Genomic DNA, 18,088 nt, shown 5'->3' on the forward strand with positions numbered 1-18,088 from the left:
ATTATTTAGATATAGAGCTCCAGGACTCCGCCCGGGGCTCCCGGACTGTTCTAGAATATTTTAGCCTCCAGATGATATTATGAATCTGAGCCATTGCGATAAATCCACTGTAAACACTAGCGCATGGTACCGTGGCCGCAAGCTGCTCAGAGCCACACTACCACCCTCCACCTGGACCCGCCTCTCTCCTCCTCATTAGCATTTAAAGCTAAAGACACAGAAACGGCCCGCTTGTGGAAAGCTCATTGTGGGACTGGCTCGTAGTGGCTGTAATTCTGCACCAACGCTGATTTGGGGAAATAGACTTTAGATAAAGTATTAGGGGACCACTAAGACCTATATAAAAGCATCCAAATAGTAGCACGTCATGGGATCTTTAAAGTCGGCTGCTGATTCACTGTATATGCCAAATGAACCGATATGTCAGTTGAAAATCAGCTCAGCATGGATTTTCTTACAGCGTTCAATTCTTAACTTTAAACATAAAAGATGTCCGTCTTTCCTAGCTGACCTCCTGGGAAAACCTCGTCCGGTCACGGAACAAGCAGGGAGAGGCCATGGCTCGATAATAAATATAATTCTCTCATCACTAAAAGCTGTTGACCCTACGCAACTGAATGATAATTAGAGATCCAACCCAGCATCACGCAATTTGTGCTCATGCTCACGAAAATGTATCGATTGAATCGTGTTCAAGAGCGCGATTGTCAGACTTTTTTTGTGCTATACAAAATAAGATGTAAACTAATGCATTTTTAATGGGAGTGTTTCTCAGACTTTTTCGTGCTACACAGAACGACATTTAAACCAATACATTTCAAATGGGATGCATGTATGCATACGTGAAAACCACAAATGCCGTGTATCATGGATACTTTGGATTTTTGCAGCAGACTTCCAAGAGATCAAGTGAACAAATGCAGTTTCACGATTGTTATGTTTTATAACTCCGGTTCTATTTCATGTAGAACCGGAGAGACTACGCCTTATGAGCTTGTCCCGTGTGCTAGCTCCCGCAGCTTCAGCTGACCCTCATTTGTGGTGTCACCAGCATCTCTAGACTCGTCTGACCTTTTGCTCTTAGATTATATTACATCATCCTCTTGCACCCACTGCCACCTCCACTTGTTCTTTAGCCCACATCCAGGTCACCTGTCGCAGTGCATCTAAGCAGATATTGCATACCCTAAAGCTAAAAAAAAGACCTTCAGTCAATTGTTTTTCGCAACATTCCTGAGAGGGTCCTTTTAGGCATTGACATTGTGTGGACTTGATAAACAATGAATGGTGAATACACCTCAGTGAAGGTCTTGTCGGCCACAATTGACAGCACCACCGAGGTGGTCCTGGTGGTGCTTTAGGTGGTGTGTCTCACCAAGCTGGTGTGTCTCTGCAACTCTCGGGGTCATGCAGTGTATGGGACACAATGTTGCGAACTGCTATAACCTGGGCTCCCGTCTGGTCATTCCCATGCTGCTCGCCACCATACTCTTTTCGTGGAAAAGTTTATGGCAAAGGTTGTCTGAAACGGCCTAACAGCATGCTTCCTGGCCTCTGTGAGGATTTAATTCTTCGCTGCAAACCATCTCAATGATAAAAACCCACAGGGAACTGTATACATTGAAATCTTTGCAGGGGAGACTCTAAAGCAGTGAGCAATTTTTCTTCCCTGGGTTTTCTCACTCCATTGTAAGGGGCACTCGTGTTTTATCACTTGGAAGGGCATCGAAGAGGGTACCTGGATGGAACCTCAAAGTTATCCCATTGGAAGGGCACCTCTATGGCACCACATCACATTGTATCTAATGGGGAGGCCCTTATCCATTAGAGGAGCACCTAATTGGGCACTTCATCATGTTTGCTCACCTGTAGGAGTTCCCTAAACAGCACTGCATCACATCTCTCCTGGAAAGGGAACCCTCTGGGACACAATCGTGTGGGGGCACTCTTCCATTGGAAGTGCACCCATAAGCCAATGGGCCTTCCCCTTGTTTTCCACTCTAGGGTACACATTAGCGATGTCATGGGGGCACTATGGGGAGCTCACCCCCCCTGAGTCTGCCAGAGACTGTGAAAGTGTCCCTGGTATAATGAGTGGTATCTACCCTAGTTTAGTCTATTACGTGCCCTGGTACATGAACGTAGCAGACCCATAGTTAGTGTTATGAGCAGCACCTGTTGGTCCTACTAGGATGGCTCTGTGAAAAGTCTCCAGGGGAGGTATTTACCTGTTCCCCATCTCTTTTTCCGTGACGATGACCTCCTCCACATGCCAGAACGCCTCTCCCTTTACTTTCTTCCCGTCCTTGGGCGTGTGGCCCAGGCAGATGCTGGCGATGTCACCCACATTCTTGGAGGAGAAGTCAAAACTGTCCACACCTCCGCTACATTAGAAAAGAAAATAACTTCAATTAATTCTCTAATTAATTAGAGTTGTATTATTGCTTAGGACCAAATCAATCAGAAGACTGTGATTGGATGTAGAGAACAATCAAAAACCTCCACATTCAGCAGCTGAGCTAACTTGACTCTCTATTAAGACAGTTCTGTTATCATTGGATTTTCATTTAGTCATTGCTTCAGGCTCAGGGGTTTACTGTAGTGTCTCACAATTGCCAGACTGGCTGTTCTAATAAGGTTATTTCTGCATGTTTTTAACAAAAACGTTATCAGTTTTCATTGAGTGTGAGCATATAAAAAAATTGGTTACGGTTCTTCCAGGGTACTGCAGTTGTGTCTACTACTCGCTGATACACATAAGTTTATCTTAAAATGTCAAGTCAAAAAGTTTGGTGTCATGTGCTAATGAGTATGCTCAACAGCTTACAGGAAAGGATTGACAGAATACCACGATAAGCTGGAGAAGCCTAGCTATGTTCCTTGGCAGATTGGATATGTGCCGAAAGAGCCCCAGCAGGATCAGGCACCCAGCTAGGGGGCCAGCAGCAGCAGGCACCAAGCTATGGTGGCAAGAAGCAGCAGGCTCCAAGCTACGGCGGCAAGAGAGAGTAGGCACCAAGCTACAGGCAGCAGCCTCAAAGGCAGCAGGCATTTAGCTATGGGCCCCAGAAGCAGCAGGCACCAAGCTACCGATCCCAGAAGCAGCAGCCTCCAAGAATTCTTACTTGGAACTGCTATAATTCCTTTAAAGTATGAAAGGGTCAATGACTATGGAAATGTGTTTCCTGAAGTTCACTAACTGACCACATTATAATTTCTAACAGGTGGATAACTGGAGTTCCTGCAATGAAATGGTTCTACAATGCTAGTACAGCAATAAAATTGTCAATTTAAAACGGTTTTATTCTATTATTTTATTGTCTGCATGCCAAGAGCTGTCATCAAATTCGGGGGCCTTCACTGACTCGATAAGCCTGATACTATCATACGTTTAACATGTGCACGGCTGCGACTTGGCTTAGCCCCATGTGCAGCAGAATGTCCTAGCTTTAATACAATAGTGTTGGAAAAAAGAGGATTTGACCATTTTAGTATGTCGTCCAGAAATATAGTACCCTTATTCTAACTTGCAATATCTTAACGGTAGTGAAAATGGTAAGGACATGCATAGCAGCATCCTTAGCATCCTAAGTTTAATAAACATGGTTAATTTAGAGCACTGAATAGACCTATGGTGGTCTTTAACAATTTTATACTCGGCTTGATTATACCTACAAAGCAGAAATCAACAAACTTAATATTGCTGCTTTCAAAGGTTATCGCGGGTTTGTGTTAAAGATTGGCCGAATTGTGCTTCCCTTGGCCCTGCACCCTCTAGGTTGAACAATTGGCTGGGTGTGATACCTAGGTAAGATTTGCCCCAAGACCTCAGTTGCTCTTTGATCATTAATTTAACAACCATGGGGGGTTAGAGACAGAGCTCTGGCAGGGAGACACAAGCTAACAGGAGCCTATTTTGTCATCGCCTGAGTTCAAATAGGATAAGCTTTCATTCTGAAATTCCTGCTGAGCTTTTTTCCCTTTAGGTACTTCTATAACCTTGAGGTACTTCTATAACCTTTAGGTGCTCTTATAACCTTGAGGTGCTTCTATATTAGGTACCTCTATAACCTCTAGGTGCTCTTATAACCTTGAGGTGCTTCAATAACCTTGAGGTGCTCTTATAACATTGAGGTGCTCTTATAACCTTAGGCATTTACAGTATATGACCTTGAGGTGCTGTGCTACTATAACCTTGGTGCTCTTATAACCTTGAGGTACTTATATAACCTTGAGGTGCTCTTATAACCTTAAGGCCCTAACCCTTAATTTTTTCCCAATATTTTGAAGATTTGCACATAGGGGGCATGCCCTGTGCATCCATCCTGACATCAGGGCCAGACGGGGACTATACATGCAGCGGCCGTGCCTGGGAGGTCCCTGCACCTCACCAACGGCCCCTTACAGCCACTATGAGGCAAGCTTCTTGTTGAACTCTTTCTGTGCTTGTCATGGACAAGAGATTTGAACCTGGAGAAAACCTGGAACACAGAGGGTTAGCTGGAAGATAAGCCCGCCCAGGGCTGCAGGGATGTCTTCTCTCGTCTCGTTTGGTTAGATAATGGCAATGAATAACTTTATGGTAACCAATCGGTATGTATCAAGTATCCATTTAAAGGAATTTCTACACTAAATCACAAAATAATAAGTGTGTTCACCCACGCACTGCGGTAGGTTATTTAAGCAGGGATTGATGTGATGCTTTTGAACAATGACATAATGGCTTTGCTGGACCTTTGGTGGATATCAGAACTTCCATGGTATAATGTTCATGTATTATAATACAGTATGTTAATATATATTACATATTACTTGTCTCATCACCCGCTTTTTAAGTAGGATCTTGTGAGGATGCTTGCAATTGTTTAAATAACATATTTAGTCCAATAGCAAAAGCTTAATCTGGAATAGGACATCTCCACGATGGAGTCTTCATAGGAGCCCAACACTCAATGCACTGCACTGTATATAAGGGAAATAAAAACATAAAAAATATATATGAAACAGTTGCTCTGAAATTTCCAGATAGCCACTCTATCTTCCTCTAATGTGTACAGTTCAAGTCAAATACAAAAGGCAAATAAAGAAATGATACATACATACCGTTTGCACTGAAAGGTTAAAATACCACTTCTGCCTATCAGGTGTGCAGCATTTCATTTAAATACAAAGGCAAACAACAACATTGAGCCTGTTGTTTCAGTTCAACCAGTGACCCTCTTACCTGGCGACCTTCAGCCCAATCCTCGGTTGTAGTCGTAGTATGAAAGCTGTTGGAGAGCAGGTGAATGGGGAGCTGTGCTCTTGAATGCCTCTTTGTTGAGTTGTTCCTCCAATTATCAAAACGTACCCGTCTGATTCGTCTTTCGAGTCTTGAGGATACATGTGTCATGTAGAATGTATATTTATTCCTTTAGAATGTAAAAACTCAAAAGGTTAAGAAATATAGTTAAATATAGTCAATAGAGTTAGGGATTAAGATTGCTCAATTATGGCCATTTTGTTGAACATCAGCCAAAACAACTTGTCAACACTGTCAACACACTTACGAAAAGTATTCTAAATTGTATTGAAGTGCTTATATGAATAAACAAAATAAGCAAATTTATAGATTGACGTAATCACATGGAAAGTGAATTTTCAAGATCCAGCATCAGCTTCAAAGTAAAAATATAATTTTTCAGACCAAAAACACATAGACTGAGTTCCCTCCCATTAACGATTGTTGTGGCGAGGGGACTTCAACGAGTCACAGAACTGAAATAAGGGATTTACTGAACTCAAGAATAATGTCTAATGGCAGGCAGGGAAAAGGTAGGGCAGGCAAACAGTTACCAGGAGAAGATGGTTTGGCCATGGCCTGGTCGACCAGCAAGGGGTCGTAATGGGGACAGGTAGTTTGATAGGCCAGATGTCTGCGACCTGCAGGTAGTCTGATAGGCCAGGAGTCCGCGACAGGCGGGTCGTCTGATAGGCCAAAAGCTGATGTAGGCAGTGGCTAAGCATGGCGTGGAGTACTACGTCACCACGGTTGGCCCCCCAGTCTATGCACGAGCCCGACGCCTCGACTCTGACAAGGAGTTCCCCACCATGGAGTGCCTCGGCATCGTGCGCCGTTCCAACAGTCCGTGCGCCTCCCTGCACATGGTGACCTTGGCTGATGGCGGTTGGCGTCCCTGTGGTGATTTCCGTCGCCTGAACAACGCCCCCACCCCCGACCGGTACCCAGTGCCTCACATTCAGGACTTCTCCGCCCACCTGGCCGGCGCCGCCATCTTTTCGAAGGTGGACCTGGTGCGCGGTTACCATCTGGTGCCCGTCTGCCCGCAGGATGTCCCCAAGACGGCAGTCATCACACCCTTCGGCCGTTTCGAATTTCTACGGATGCCTTTCGGCCTCAAGGGTGCGGCACAGACGTTTCAGTGCCTCATGGACTCTGTTCTGCGGGACATGCCGTTCCTGTTTGTTTACTTGGACGACATTCTCGTGGCCAGTGCGTCCGCAGATGACCACCTGACGCATCAGTGAGCATGGTCTCATCGTCAACCCGGCCAAGTGCGAGTTTGGCCGGTTGTCCATCACTTTCCTCGGCCACCATGTCAACCCGCAGGGGGCTTTTCCCCTCCCTGCCAAGGCGGACGCCGTCACCAGTTTCCCACGCCCGCGCACTATGAAGTCCCTACAGGAGTTCCTGGGCATGGTGAACTTCTACAATCGTTTCCTCCCCCATGCGGCCCAACTCATGCAACCATTGTACAATGCCTTGCAGGGCAGGAGGCCGGCGGACATGTTAGATTGGTCCCCAGAGATGACTGATGCCTTCGATGCTGCCAAGACCGCGCTGGCCAACGCTGCTCTGCTGGCGCACCCGTCTCCGACCCCCCCTGTTGCTCTTACTACGGACGCCTCTGATTACGCCGTGGGGGCTGTCTGTGAACAGTGGGTGGGCGGAGCCTGGCAACCGCTGGCCTTTTTCAGCAGGAAGCTCCATGACAACGAGAGGAAATACAGCGCCTTCGACAGGGAGCTACTGGCTCTTTTCCTCGCCACCGAGAGAGAGAGAGGGGTTAGAAGTGCTCCTTGTCATTACCCCACTCTCAGGTGACCAACGAGCCCGGTCGTTTCCATGTCAAGTTGAACAGACAAGACAAGTAAGGCCCAAGATGGCAAAATAGGCAATTCAGGCAGGCTATGTTCTGCATACAGCAGTCTCTCTTCTCAGGGTGAAGACATAACCCGGTTGCCTGGGCTCTTGCTATGGATGACAAGGAAACTCACGGCGGGACTGGCAAATGCTTAGCGGTGGAGAATGGGACGTTGATGATGAAAAATAAACAACTTTTGCAGAGGTCCTATACCTGTGACGCTTGCGGAGCGGGTTGTCAACACTGATGCAATGAGCAATTAACTGGTTGAGGTTGTGACACTCCTCATGAGGAACCAGCTCATCATTGATACTGTCGTTGAGTGCACACTGGAATGCCCCCTGCATCGCCACATCATTCAAGCCGCTCCTGGCTGAGAAGGTCTGACACTTGATGGCCAGGATGGAACAGCTGCAGTGACCCTGGCAAAGAGAAAAAGTCTGGGCCTTGCAGCCCAGTGGATGAACTGAGACCTTACCCATCTTCTGAGCTCTCGTTTTCTGTATGAGAAGCAGATTGCAGATCAATCCCCACAGGGCCCATGCCCAGGCGAGAGCAGCTTCTTTAACGGCTCCATTCAGGTGAGCGGTGGGTTGGTATGTCTGATGCTGTTGTTTGAAGACCAGGGAGCATTGCACTAGGAACACGACAGGACCCCAGGTCAGGAAAGTGGGGAGGAATAGCCGCTACCTCCTGCAGGGCTTGGTAACATAGGAGGGATACCTGCCAGTGATGACTTTTTCTCTTGTTCACGTCACACAGGAAGAGGTGGAGGCCGTCATCAGAAAATTTAAGCCGTCCACCTGTGCACTGGACCCCTTCCCTTCAGCCCTGCTGAAGACCAACTTCTCTGCCGTCCCTCCACTCATCACAAAGATCATAAACCACTCCTTCCTGGCCGGCCATATCCCACCTGCATTAAAAACAGCTGTCATCAGACCACTATTGAAAAAACTCACCCTGGATCCAGAAGTTCTCTCCAACTACAGGCCCATCTCCAATCTTCAGTTCCTGTCAAAGGCTCTGGAGAAAACAGTTGCAGCACAACTTCAGGATCACCTCATACAAAATAATCTGTTTGAGAAATTTCAGTCTGGTTTCCGCCCTGGCCATAGTACAGAAACAGCTTTGTTCAGGGTCAACAACTACCTCCTGATGGCAGCAGACAAAGGTTCCCCATCACTTCTCATCCTCTTGGATTTAACAGCTGCTTTTGACACAGTCGACCACAATATCCTCCTCCACCACCTGCTATACACCATTGGACTCACAGGAAATACACACAACTGGGTCACCTCTTACCTCACCGGCAGAACCAAGCACGTCGCCCTTGGCAAAGCCAAATCACACACCCACAGTGTCACCTGCGGTGTCCCCCAGGGCTCGGTGTTGGGCCCCACCCTTTTCTCCATCTACATGCTTCCCCTGGGCAGCGTCATCAGCAGGCATGGGTTATCTTACCTTTGCTATTCTGATGACACACAGCTATACCTCAGAACCACCCCCCCACTTCATCTTGCCCCCTGCCAACATCCACACTGACCACCTGCCTGGAGGAGATAGAGGCATGGAGGAAGCTCAACTTTCTTCAATTGAACAGCTCTAAAACAGAAGCCATCCTCATCGGTACATCACATCAGCTCTGCACCTCCCACATCACCAATATAACTTTCTCTGGCAAAAACATTCCCCCTGCCACATCTGTCACCAACCTGGGTGTTTAAATGAACCAGCAACTGAACTATGACACCCACATCAATCACCTCCGCAAGACCGCATTCTACCACCTCAAAAACGTTGCCAAACTCCGGCCTACACTCACCCAGGCAGATGCAGATAGGCTCGTCCACGACTTTGTCTCCACCAGGTTGGATTACTGCAATGCACTCCTCATCGGGATCTCTGGCAAGAGCATCCAGAAGCTCCAGTACATACAAAACAGCGCTGCCAGGATCCTGATGAGGGTGCGCAAATATGAACACATCACCCCCATCCTCAAATCCCTTCACTGGCTCCCTGTCACATTCAGAATTGAATACAAGGTCTCCCTCCTCACCCACCAGTGCCTCAACGGACATTCCCCCCCCCCCCCCCTACCTCAAGGAGCTCCTCACCCCCAGACCACCTCTCGCACCCTTCGCTCTGCATCAGCACACACCATCAGACCACCTAAGACCTAGCTCCACACCGTAAGCGATCGGGCTTTCTCCGCTGCTGCCCCAAGACTATGGAACGCCCTCCCTGACTACCTGAAGGCCCCACAGACTACAGCTGTTTTTAAACTAAACCTAAAGACCTTTTAAAAAGCCTTTTGCTAATTTGTCTTTTACTGTATATGTATTATATGTTTTAACAACCTTTTTTTTTTTCTCTTTTAAACTCTGTAGCACTTTGAGATTTTCAAATGTAAAGTGCTCTACAAATAAAATGTATTATTATTATTATTATTATTATTATTATTATTATTATTATTATTATTATCATTATTATTATTATTATTATTATTATGTTTGTGGTTCCACTAGTTGTGTTTAGCAAGATGAATGAGCACTTTTTGTGTCCGGCCTGATCATCACAAGATTAAATGGATGTCCTCTTTGTTCTGGTCACTGACCACTGTTGAGCCCTTCTTGGTGCCATCTTCTCCCAGGACCTGAAGCTGGAGCTCAACATCAGCTCTATCTAATAAGCAGAGACTGTACGGCCTGCGGCCACTGAAGAGGTCCCACCTGCTTGGTTAGAAGCCATCTGCCTTCATGTTACGGTTCAGTTCATATTTCAGCAGAATGAGATGGTTTTTGCTCTGTATTTGTGCATGAATCATGTATTTTATTGTAAGCAGTGTAGGGACCTTAAAGGCCCACTATGCAACTTTTTTAGCCAGAATTACATTAATTATGCTGGTTGAGAGTTATTCTGATGGTTCTGCAACCATTTCTGGGTCGTTTGGTGGGTGTGTCATTGCCCCATGTCACCTCTCCAAGGAAAAAGCGCATATGCAACTTGCTCTGTTCGGACCGACACAATCCGGATGTGACGCAGCGGAAGTATCCAATCGCGCCTCGAAAATGTAGTCGGATTGTAGTTTCGAAAATGCTTTACGGCACAGACACACACCCAAACATGGCACCGGCTAGATATAAACAGCCAGTTGCGAGGCAATTGTTGCATTCATCATGGATCAATCGACTGATAAGGGACCCAAGAGGCGACTGTCGGTGGAACAAAAGAAGAATGGACCAGAAAAGAGATCAGACACGAGTGAAAGGGGAACTATGCAACTTTTTTGGCTTGATTTACCTTAATATAACAGGCTAAGAGTCATTGCGATGGTTCTATTATACATTTTTGTTCGATTGTTCGTTGTTTCGACTCCCCCTTGCGCATCTTGGCGGAGAAAAGGAATATGTTTCTGCCGGCGACCCGCCGCCCACTCTCGCGGGAGTCTCGGGTCTCGCGAAGTGACGATTGACGAATTGCTTTAAGGCACAGACAAACACGGAACCGGCTCGATATAAACACAAGTAACTAAGGGATTGTTACATTCATCATAGATCAGCCGACTAAAAAGAGAAAGAGAAACCCAATGTCGGAGGAACAGAAGAAGAGAAAAGGGAGACTGACCAACAGAGAGGCCAGACACGAGTAAACGTTGGGCAATCTTTTCAGGAATAGCGTGAACTGAAAGAAAAAGAAGACTGCAAATCAGACGCCGACTTGGCCGTGTTGCTTTTGAAATTGAAAGTACCCTTGGGTGAACTTTGTCTTCGTGGTATTCTTGATGTTGATAGTCTCTGTACAAATGTGTTTGCTCAACCATTTTGTTGTGAGCCCTGTAAAAATTGTTTTCTCAACCGTTTTGTTGTGAGCCCTGTATGTTTCTAGCTTGCTTGGTTGCAACCATATAAACACCTTTGTTTCTATGGGTGTTTTGCTGTTCGTCCGTCTCGTCCGGTCCCCGAGATACAGACTGAATCCCCGAATCCAGGTTCTTGTTTATTTAGATTATTATGTTGGCCAACACTCTTACACTGATTGTTCTGTTCAAGCTAAGTTAAAACAATTATAATCTAGGATATAAATTCTCCCCGTCAACTATAAAAAAGGATGGATTTATGTTTATTGCAATACAAATACACCATTTAAAAAATGTATAACCTTGCCTACACTTTATGAACATCTACTTCGGACATGTCTCCACGCATTCGCCGGCTTCTTTGAAAACAAATGCACATGCTCGCGTAGAATGTGCATGGGGAAGGGTCGTCAACGAGTTGTTACGACAGTGTTGTAAAATATCTACTACGAAGCTGTAGGGGGCGCTGTGTAGAGAAATGTGCGTGCCAAAACCAAGAAAACAGCGAGGAAATGCCCGAAGTTGCATAGTGGGCCTTTAATTCTAAGCATTTAGAAAAAACTGTTGACAAATATTTATTTGTGATTATGCAGCTGATGCCAGACCTTTGATGAGCCGCTTATTGTGTTGGAAACGAGTGCGATGACAGTTTTGTCTGTGTAAGTGTTTCTGGCTGACCGCCTGTTTTTAAGAGGGATGGCTGCTAGTAAAATTAGTGGTTTTATGCGACACCTAATGTCCAACAATTTGGTGATAATGTTGCACTTGAATGATCTTCCTAATATCATTTATCTTCCCCAATGGTTTTATAACCAGACTCCAAAGAAGAATGAGTCTTTGGAAAATGTTTTGAAAATGTATGAAAAATGAAACAAAAAGGCTTTCACAAGGATAGCTATGACTTTCTCACTTTCTCAACAGCTGTCTTTCCAACAACCAACGCAATCAGATCAGATTTGCCAGTTAACTTCTTCAACCAAAAAAACGATTTCCTTTTATTTTGTCGAAGTAGCCCTCCTTTGCTTCCTTTTTCATGTTATTTGGGTAAAAATGGTGCATTTGTTGCACGTGCATTGTTGCATGTTCACATGGTCCAGTCGTTTTTTAATCATGGTGACCCATATCTTAAATCCAATGCTCCAGAACCGTTTAGGCTTTATTGGTGTTTGGCAGCTGTATTGATTTATTTTGGTTCAGATCAATGGTTTTGAATCCATTCATCAGTAGTTCCAACTAATTAAGCTATTTTTCGATACTTACCGGTTAATCCTTACTACCCTAATATACATATATGTGTATATGATTGTAACGTACAAATGTAGTACAAACTATGGCTGCATTTCTAAGTCCTATACATTCATTTGATTGTTTCCATGTCAACTTATTTTTCACAAAGTCAAACAAACGAAAACACCCAGATCAGTAAAAGTATCCCTGAAGCACCGTACCGCTGAAACCTCTTCTTCTTGGATGAATTCTCCAGGGTGAACTCTTTGGATCTTGCCTTCTTTCCCTCCAGGATCACCCAGCCATTCTCCTTGGTGTCTGCATCATCGGTGTCTGCCGTGGTAACACTAATCTCATATTCTGGAAGAAAGAAAGAAACACGTTCCTTCTAGGAAGTATGTCTATTCCCTCTATGTCGGAACTGTTACATCAAATGCTTGCATCATATAATAATTAATAAATAATTATATCGTAGCCTCATCCACTCGCACAATTGAGTTTTCTTTGGTAGAAACGAGACACGAAAGCAGGCATAAATCCACCTGTTGTCGGTTTCTGGCCCAGGCTCTGTGCCTCCTTCCCCTAAAGTTGTGCTACAACATAGTTGGACTGCGGGATCCATGACCAAGATGAATGTCAATATAGATTTAGATATGCGGGTGAACATACAATTAATAGTTTAATATCTAGGCCAACAAAACAGAAGACTCACACCCAAGACACAATCAAGATCCCATAATTTAAAAACCTCTCAGAATTTAAGAATTGTTTAAATAAAGACACTCAATACAAATAACCCGGCCTATCATTAATTCCCTTTGATAGTCTTTAGTCGTTTATTCGTCCCTTGATCTGACAGGACCTTAGCATGACGTTGTGAGGTCCCAGTCTTACTGGTCTTCTCGTTGAAGTCCAGCTTGTCGTTGTTGGCACAGGGCAGCTCCCTCATGATCTGCCCATCGTCCTCGTTTTTGGCCAGCCAGCGGTCGCACGGAAAGCGGAACGTCTGGTCCATCACCTCGTCCTTCACGTCGATGTACTCGATGTGCCAGCCGGGAGCAGGACCTGCGGCCAGCCGGGGAGATAAAGGAATACACATTTAGAGTTCTTTGTAGGACGATAGAACTAAGATGAAGATGTACCTCATGCATCCCGGTTGAACATGTCTCACAGCAGAAGTACAGGAAATTAACAACAACTAGAAATCCTACAGTTCCTGAAGAAATTGTACTACTTTGCTTATATGTGCGTATATTCATATGTTTTTTTATGTATGTGTATACATGTAAACTGATGTTTATGTATATTTTATTGTAAGTTTACTTTGTATGTGTACTTACGTATATATACATGTGTATATATACATATCTATACGTATATGTGTATGTGCATGTATAAGTCTTAGTATGCCTACATATGTTTAGCTATGTTTATGTATTTGCAATTTGTATGCGTACATATATATAGGTTTGTGTACGTATGTATGTATGCACGTATGTAAACGTGTGTTTGGCTATGTGTAGGTATGTCTAGGTGTACACATTTGTATATGTACTTATTTATACAAATGTATGTGTACTTGTGAATATGCATGTGTACGTGTATGCATTTATTAGATGTAGATTAGATATTAGACACATTAGACATATTACATATGAGAAATCAGCTCATCATGCTGAACATTTTGATACATAAAATGTGTGGGAAATATTGAGGGAGAAAATTGAGTTCATACATTTTCCTTGGTTTCAATATTTTGATGGGCCAGACACATAAGATTTCTGATTAACTTTAACTTCAAAACTTCAAAACCAAATGTAATATTGCTTGTGAAAGCTATAGCACATGATTCCACTATAGTACCTAGAATATGATATGACATGTCTTTCCATGTTATTGTTTGTGCGAGTAGTTGATGGCGACCAAAAAAAGTGTCAAAGAAAGAAGAAGTATGCAAGAGAACAGGACTTGTCTGCTTGCAGCAGTGCAATAATACTTCTGCAGTGCCGGCACCACTGAACTTTGACTGCCCAGCCCAATCTTGTTGTGTTGTAGTGACGACCCCTAGATGGTCCATTTTACTGCACTGCTGCAAGAGTGTGATGTTGACTCTTGAAGGCTTTGGTGTGGCATTTTACTGAAAAACCTCATGGTCCATCTTCACTGTTCATATGCTTGTAATATGCAAGAGTAATTCAACTCCAATTTCACATTACATACAATGTGACGATAAGTTATCCTATTAAATGGCTTTTGATATAATATCAGAATTTTAAGAACTCACGTGACCAGTGTAAACTAATTACTATTCATTAGTACAAATCTACTATAATTGAATTATATTAAATACAATTTCTAGTTATTACGTGAAAAAAAACAAAGCAAACAAAGAGTGTGTTTTCTGACCTTTGTTGTCATGCCACACACGTACTTTGGAGAGCTCTCCTAAGCTGAGGATGTCTGAAAAGCGGAACGTGTCCACCTGCTTCCGTTCAAACTTGTTGGATTTGCTGGAGTCTCTCAAGGTCAGAGTTCCCGTGTCTCCATTCTCTCCGAAGATAATGAGCCAAACATTGGCGTCCGTGCCGGCCGCTGAGAACATAAATATAAAGAGTCCGCTTAACTCTTCCTCCTTACGATATCACAGGTTCACCTAAAACAACACAATCAATGAAACCCTGCTGGGATACAGACAAATACCAAAACATTAGAATTGAACAAATGTTCCGAATCTCAACCAGTGCTTCAGTACTCCTGTTTCAGTCACAACATTTTACAAAATATATCTAGATAGTTTCCACTAATTGAAACACATCATGGTCGGTTTGAGTCTGTATTCATACAGTCTATGTGCAATACAACTTCTAAACATGGCTGGCCATGGCATTTGGACCTGCTTTTTACTGTTGTAGAGCTTTACGATGGCTCTATAGAGAGGAGTGTTACTGCCCGACGGCTTGGCGCCCGGTCCAGGGGCAGGTCTGCACCGCTAGACACACAGACTAACACCAGCCTCCGTAGACATAACAATGGAACTAGGTAGCCTGTGTAATTGCATATGTTGTTTACTTTAATTATTTAAGCTTTGCTTTTACAGGTTGTGTAATCTAGCCACCCCATTTGTTTACTAGTGTCACCTGGCCCAGTCTGATAAGACTCTGGGCCTGGGTAAGGCTTCACACCTGTGGCACTTTAAGTAATCAGTGGGCACAGGTTAAACCAGCCATCTCCATACATACAGGGGAGATCTCATGGATGGCAGCGGAGCACCCCTGCCATGTTCATTATCATCCTTTGCAATAAACGGGATTTAACACCACCACCCTGTGCCCTTTTTCTTGAGGAGCCCAAAATAAGTCACCTAGGTTGAGTGCGGCATGAAGTGGTCACAAGAAGCCCCTTATGCATATAACTCATGCATGAAACTCTGGCCTTTAGGTAAACATCTCCCTCCTTTCATGTTGGGACAATAGCCTTCTCGGGAGGGGGTGAAACTGTTAAAAGACCCCAAACCACAAAGACAGTTAGCTTAGCTCGGGGCTCACTCTGCTGGACTGCTATATGCATACATTAAATTGGTTATTTTCAACAGCAAATGTTTGCTTTTGCATTTAGAAGTCTCATCTGTCCTAGTAACGCAGTATCTCATAAAGGAATGGCCTAGACACGAGTGAGACCACTGATACCACCAAACCTCAGACCGCTCACAGTGGGCTGACTGGAAGCAGAAGTAACCAGTATACATTGTATAGGGACTGTAGTTTAGGGGCTTTACTGTATGTATAAGGACTGTGCTGTATGTATGTATAGGGACTTTACTGTATGTATATGTAGGGGTTGTACTGTATGTATGTATAGGGACTGTACTGTATGTATATGTAGGGGTTGTACTGTATGTATGTATAGGGACTGTACTGTATGCATATGTAGGGGCTGTACTGTATAGCGACTGTAATGTATGTATATGGTCTCTACTGTATGTAGTGTATGTATAGGGGCTGTACTGTATGTATAGGGGCTGTACTGTATGTATATGTAGGGGCTGTACTGTATGTATAGGGACTGTACGGTATGTATAGGGATTGTACTGTATGTATATGGACTGTACTGTATGTATAGGGACTCTACTATATGTATAGGGACTGTACGGTATGTATATGGACTGTACTGTATGTATATGTAGGGACTGTACTGTATGTATATGGACTGTATGTATGTATAGGGACTGTACTGTATATGTAGGGGCTGTACTGTATGTATAGGGACTGTAATGTATGGATATGTAGGGTTGGACCGACCTGAAACGTCGCTGGTCTTGACATTGATGATGTATTCTGTGAGCTCCACCATCTCCTCGCCGTCCACCACTGCCGCCATCTCAGAGACCAGGGTGTGCTTGGGCCCCAGCGTCCTGGACAGCCAGTCCTCGTAGGTGAACAGGCACTCTTCTTCTGTGGTCAGGTTACGCAGAGTCACCTGGAAGAACACTGGAGCTTCAGCTAGTGAACGATGCAGAAGAGCACCAACAGGATGGTTTTGGAGGGCACATGTGATCACATGTCATTTATCAAGTAATGAGCAGATGAGTGCACAGTTTAGTCAAAACTTAGTATGTACCATTCCATGATGTGGCTAGATGATCATGTGTCAATAAATTCCTCTGAATTTTGTGTTTTTTTTCCGAGGACGTCTTTGGTAATCTTTGCCTTGAAGCACGAGGAGAGCCTTCAACTGTCTCATTAACTGTCATGATAACATGAGTTAATGAAGCACCAATAGAACTGCCTCATTAATGCATGATATAATGAGTTAATGAAGCATCAATAGAGCCTCAACTATCTCATTAACTCATAATATCATGAGAGTTATGAAGCACCAATAGAGCCTTCAACTGTCATTAACTCATGATATCATGAGAGTTAGTGAAGGACCAAGAGAGCCTTCAACTGTCTCATTAACTCATGATATTATGAGTTAATAAAGAATCAAGAGAGCCTTCAACTGTCTCATTAACTCATGATAGCATGAGTTAATAAAGCACCAAGGGACCTTCAACTGTCTCATTAACTCATGATGGAATGAGTTAATAAAGCACCAAGGGACCTTCAACTGTCTCATTAACTCATGATATCATGAGTTAATAAAGTACCAAGAGAGCTTTCAACTGTTTCATTAACTCATGATATCATGAGTTAATAAAGCACCATGAGAGCCTTCAACTGTCTCATTAACTCATGATATCATGAGAGTTATGAAGCCCCAAGAGCCTTCAACTGTCTCATTAACTCATGATATCATGAGTTAATAAAGCACCATGAGAGCCTTCAACTGCCTCATTAACTCATGATATCTTGCCTCTGAAACTTTTGAGCAAATACACAAATTTGTGTTGTGTTGTTGGATGTTGGGGTTTGTGGGTTGTCATTGGTTGAGGACAGTACTTGGTGTGGTTCCTGACTGTTCCTGACTGCTCTCTTCCAATAGCTCATACCATATTTCAGGCTAACTTTAAAGTATTTTTTTCAAGGAAATTAGAAAACTATAAAACATTATTATCTTGTTACATTATTATAATTTTTTAACTAGTGTTCTGATAATAGTAGTAATAGGTATTCTCAAGTCTCAATAATCAAAAAACCATAACAATATTTTATATTGGTTACATTACAAAATATAAAGATGAATCATAAACATAAAAATAACATGGCCTCTCTGATGTCTACTCTGTGATTGTTATGGTGTCTGTATTTCAAATGAATGTGTTCCAATTTTCTCTTTTTTATTAATCCAAATCTGTATCTATTGAACATATAAAGGCAGACAAACACAGATTTTGTTTTTCTGTTGATTGAAACTAATA

At 43.7% G+C, this 18,088-nt stretch overlaps 1 protein-coding gene across 1 annotated transcript in view; it reads right to left on the bottom strand.

Moving 5' to 3' along the window:
* Positions 1–18,088, bottom strand: part of loxhd1a (lipoxygenase homology PLAT domains 1a) — a 32,147-nt gene that overhangs the window by 3,371 nt on the left and 10,688 nt on the right. The window contains exons 17-21 of the mRNA XM_056578002.1: positions 16,527–16,704; positions 14,635–14,820; positions 13,123–13,293; positions 12,450–12,588; positions 2,229–2,384 (exon numbers count right to left, since the gene is read on the bottom strand). Of these exons, the coding sequence (XP_056433977.1) occupies positions 2,229–2,384; positions 12,450–12,588; positions 13,123–13,293; positions 14,635–14,820; positions 16,527–16,704 (830 nt within the window). The remainder of the gene's footprint in view (positions 1–2,228; positions 2,385–12,449; positions 12,589–13,122; positions 13,294–14,634; positions 14,821–16,526; positions 16,705–18,088) is intronic.

Source organism: Gadus chalcogrammus, chromosome 19 (assembly GCF_026213295.1).
Source record: "Gadus chalcogrammus isolate NIFS_2021 chromosome 19, NIFS_Gcha_1.0, whole genome shotgun sequence".
NCBI lineage: Eukaryota > Metazoa > Chordata > Actinopteri > Gadiformes > Gadidae > Gadus > Gadus chalcogrammus.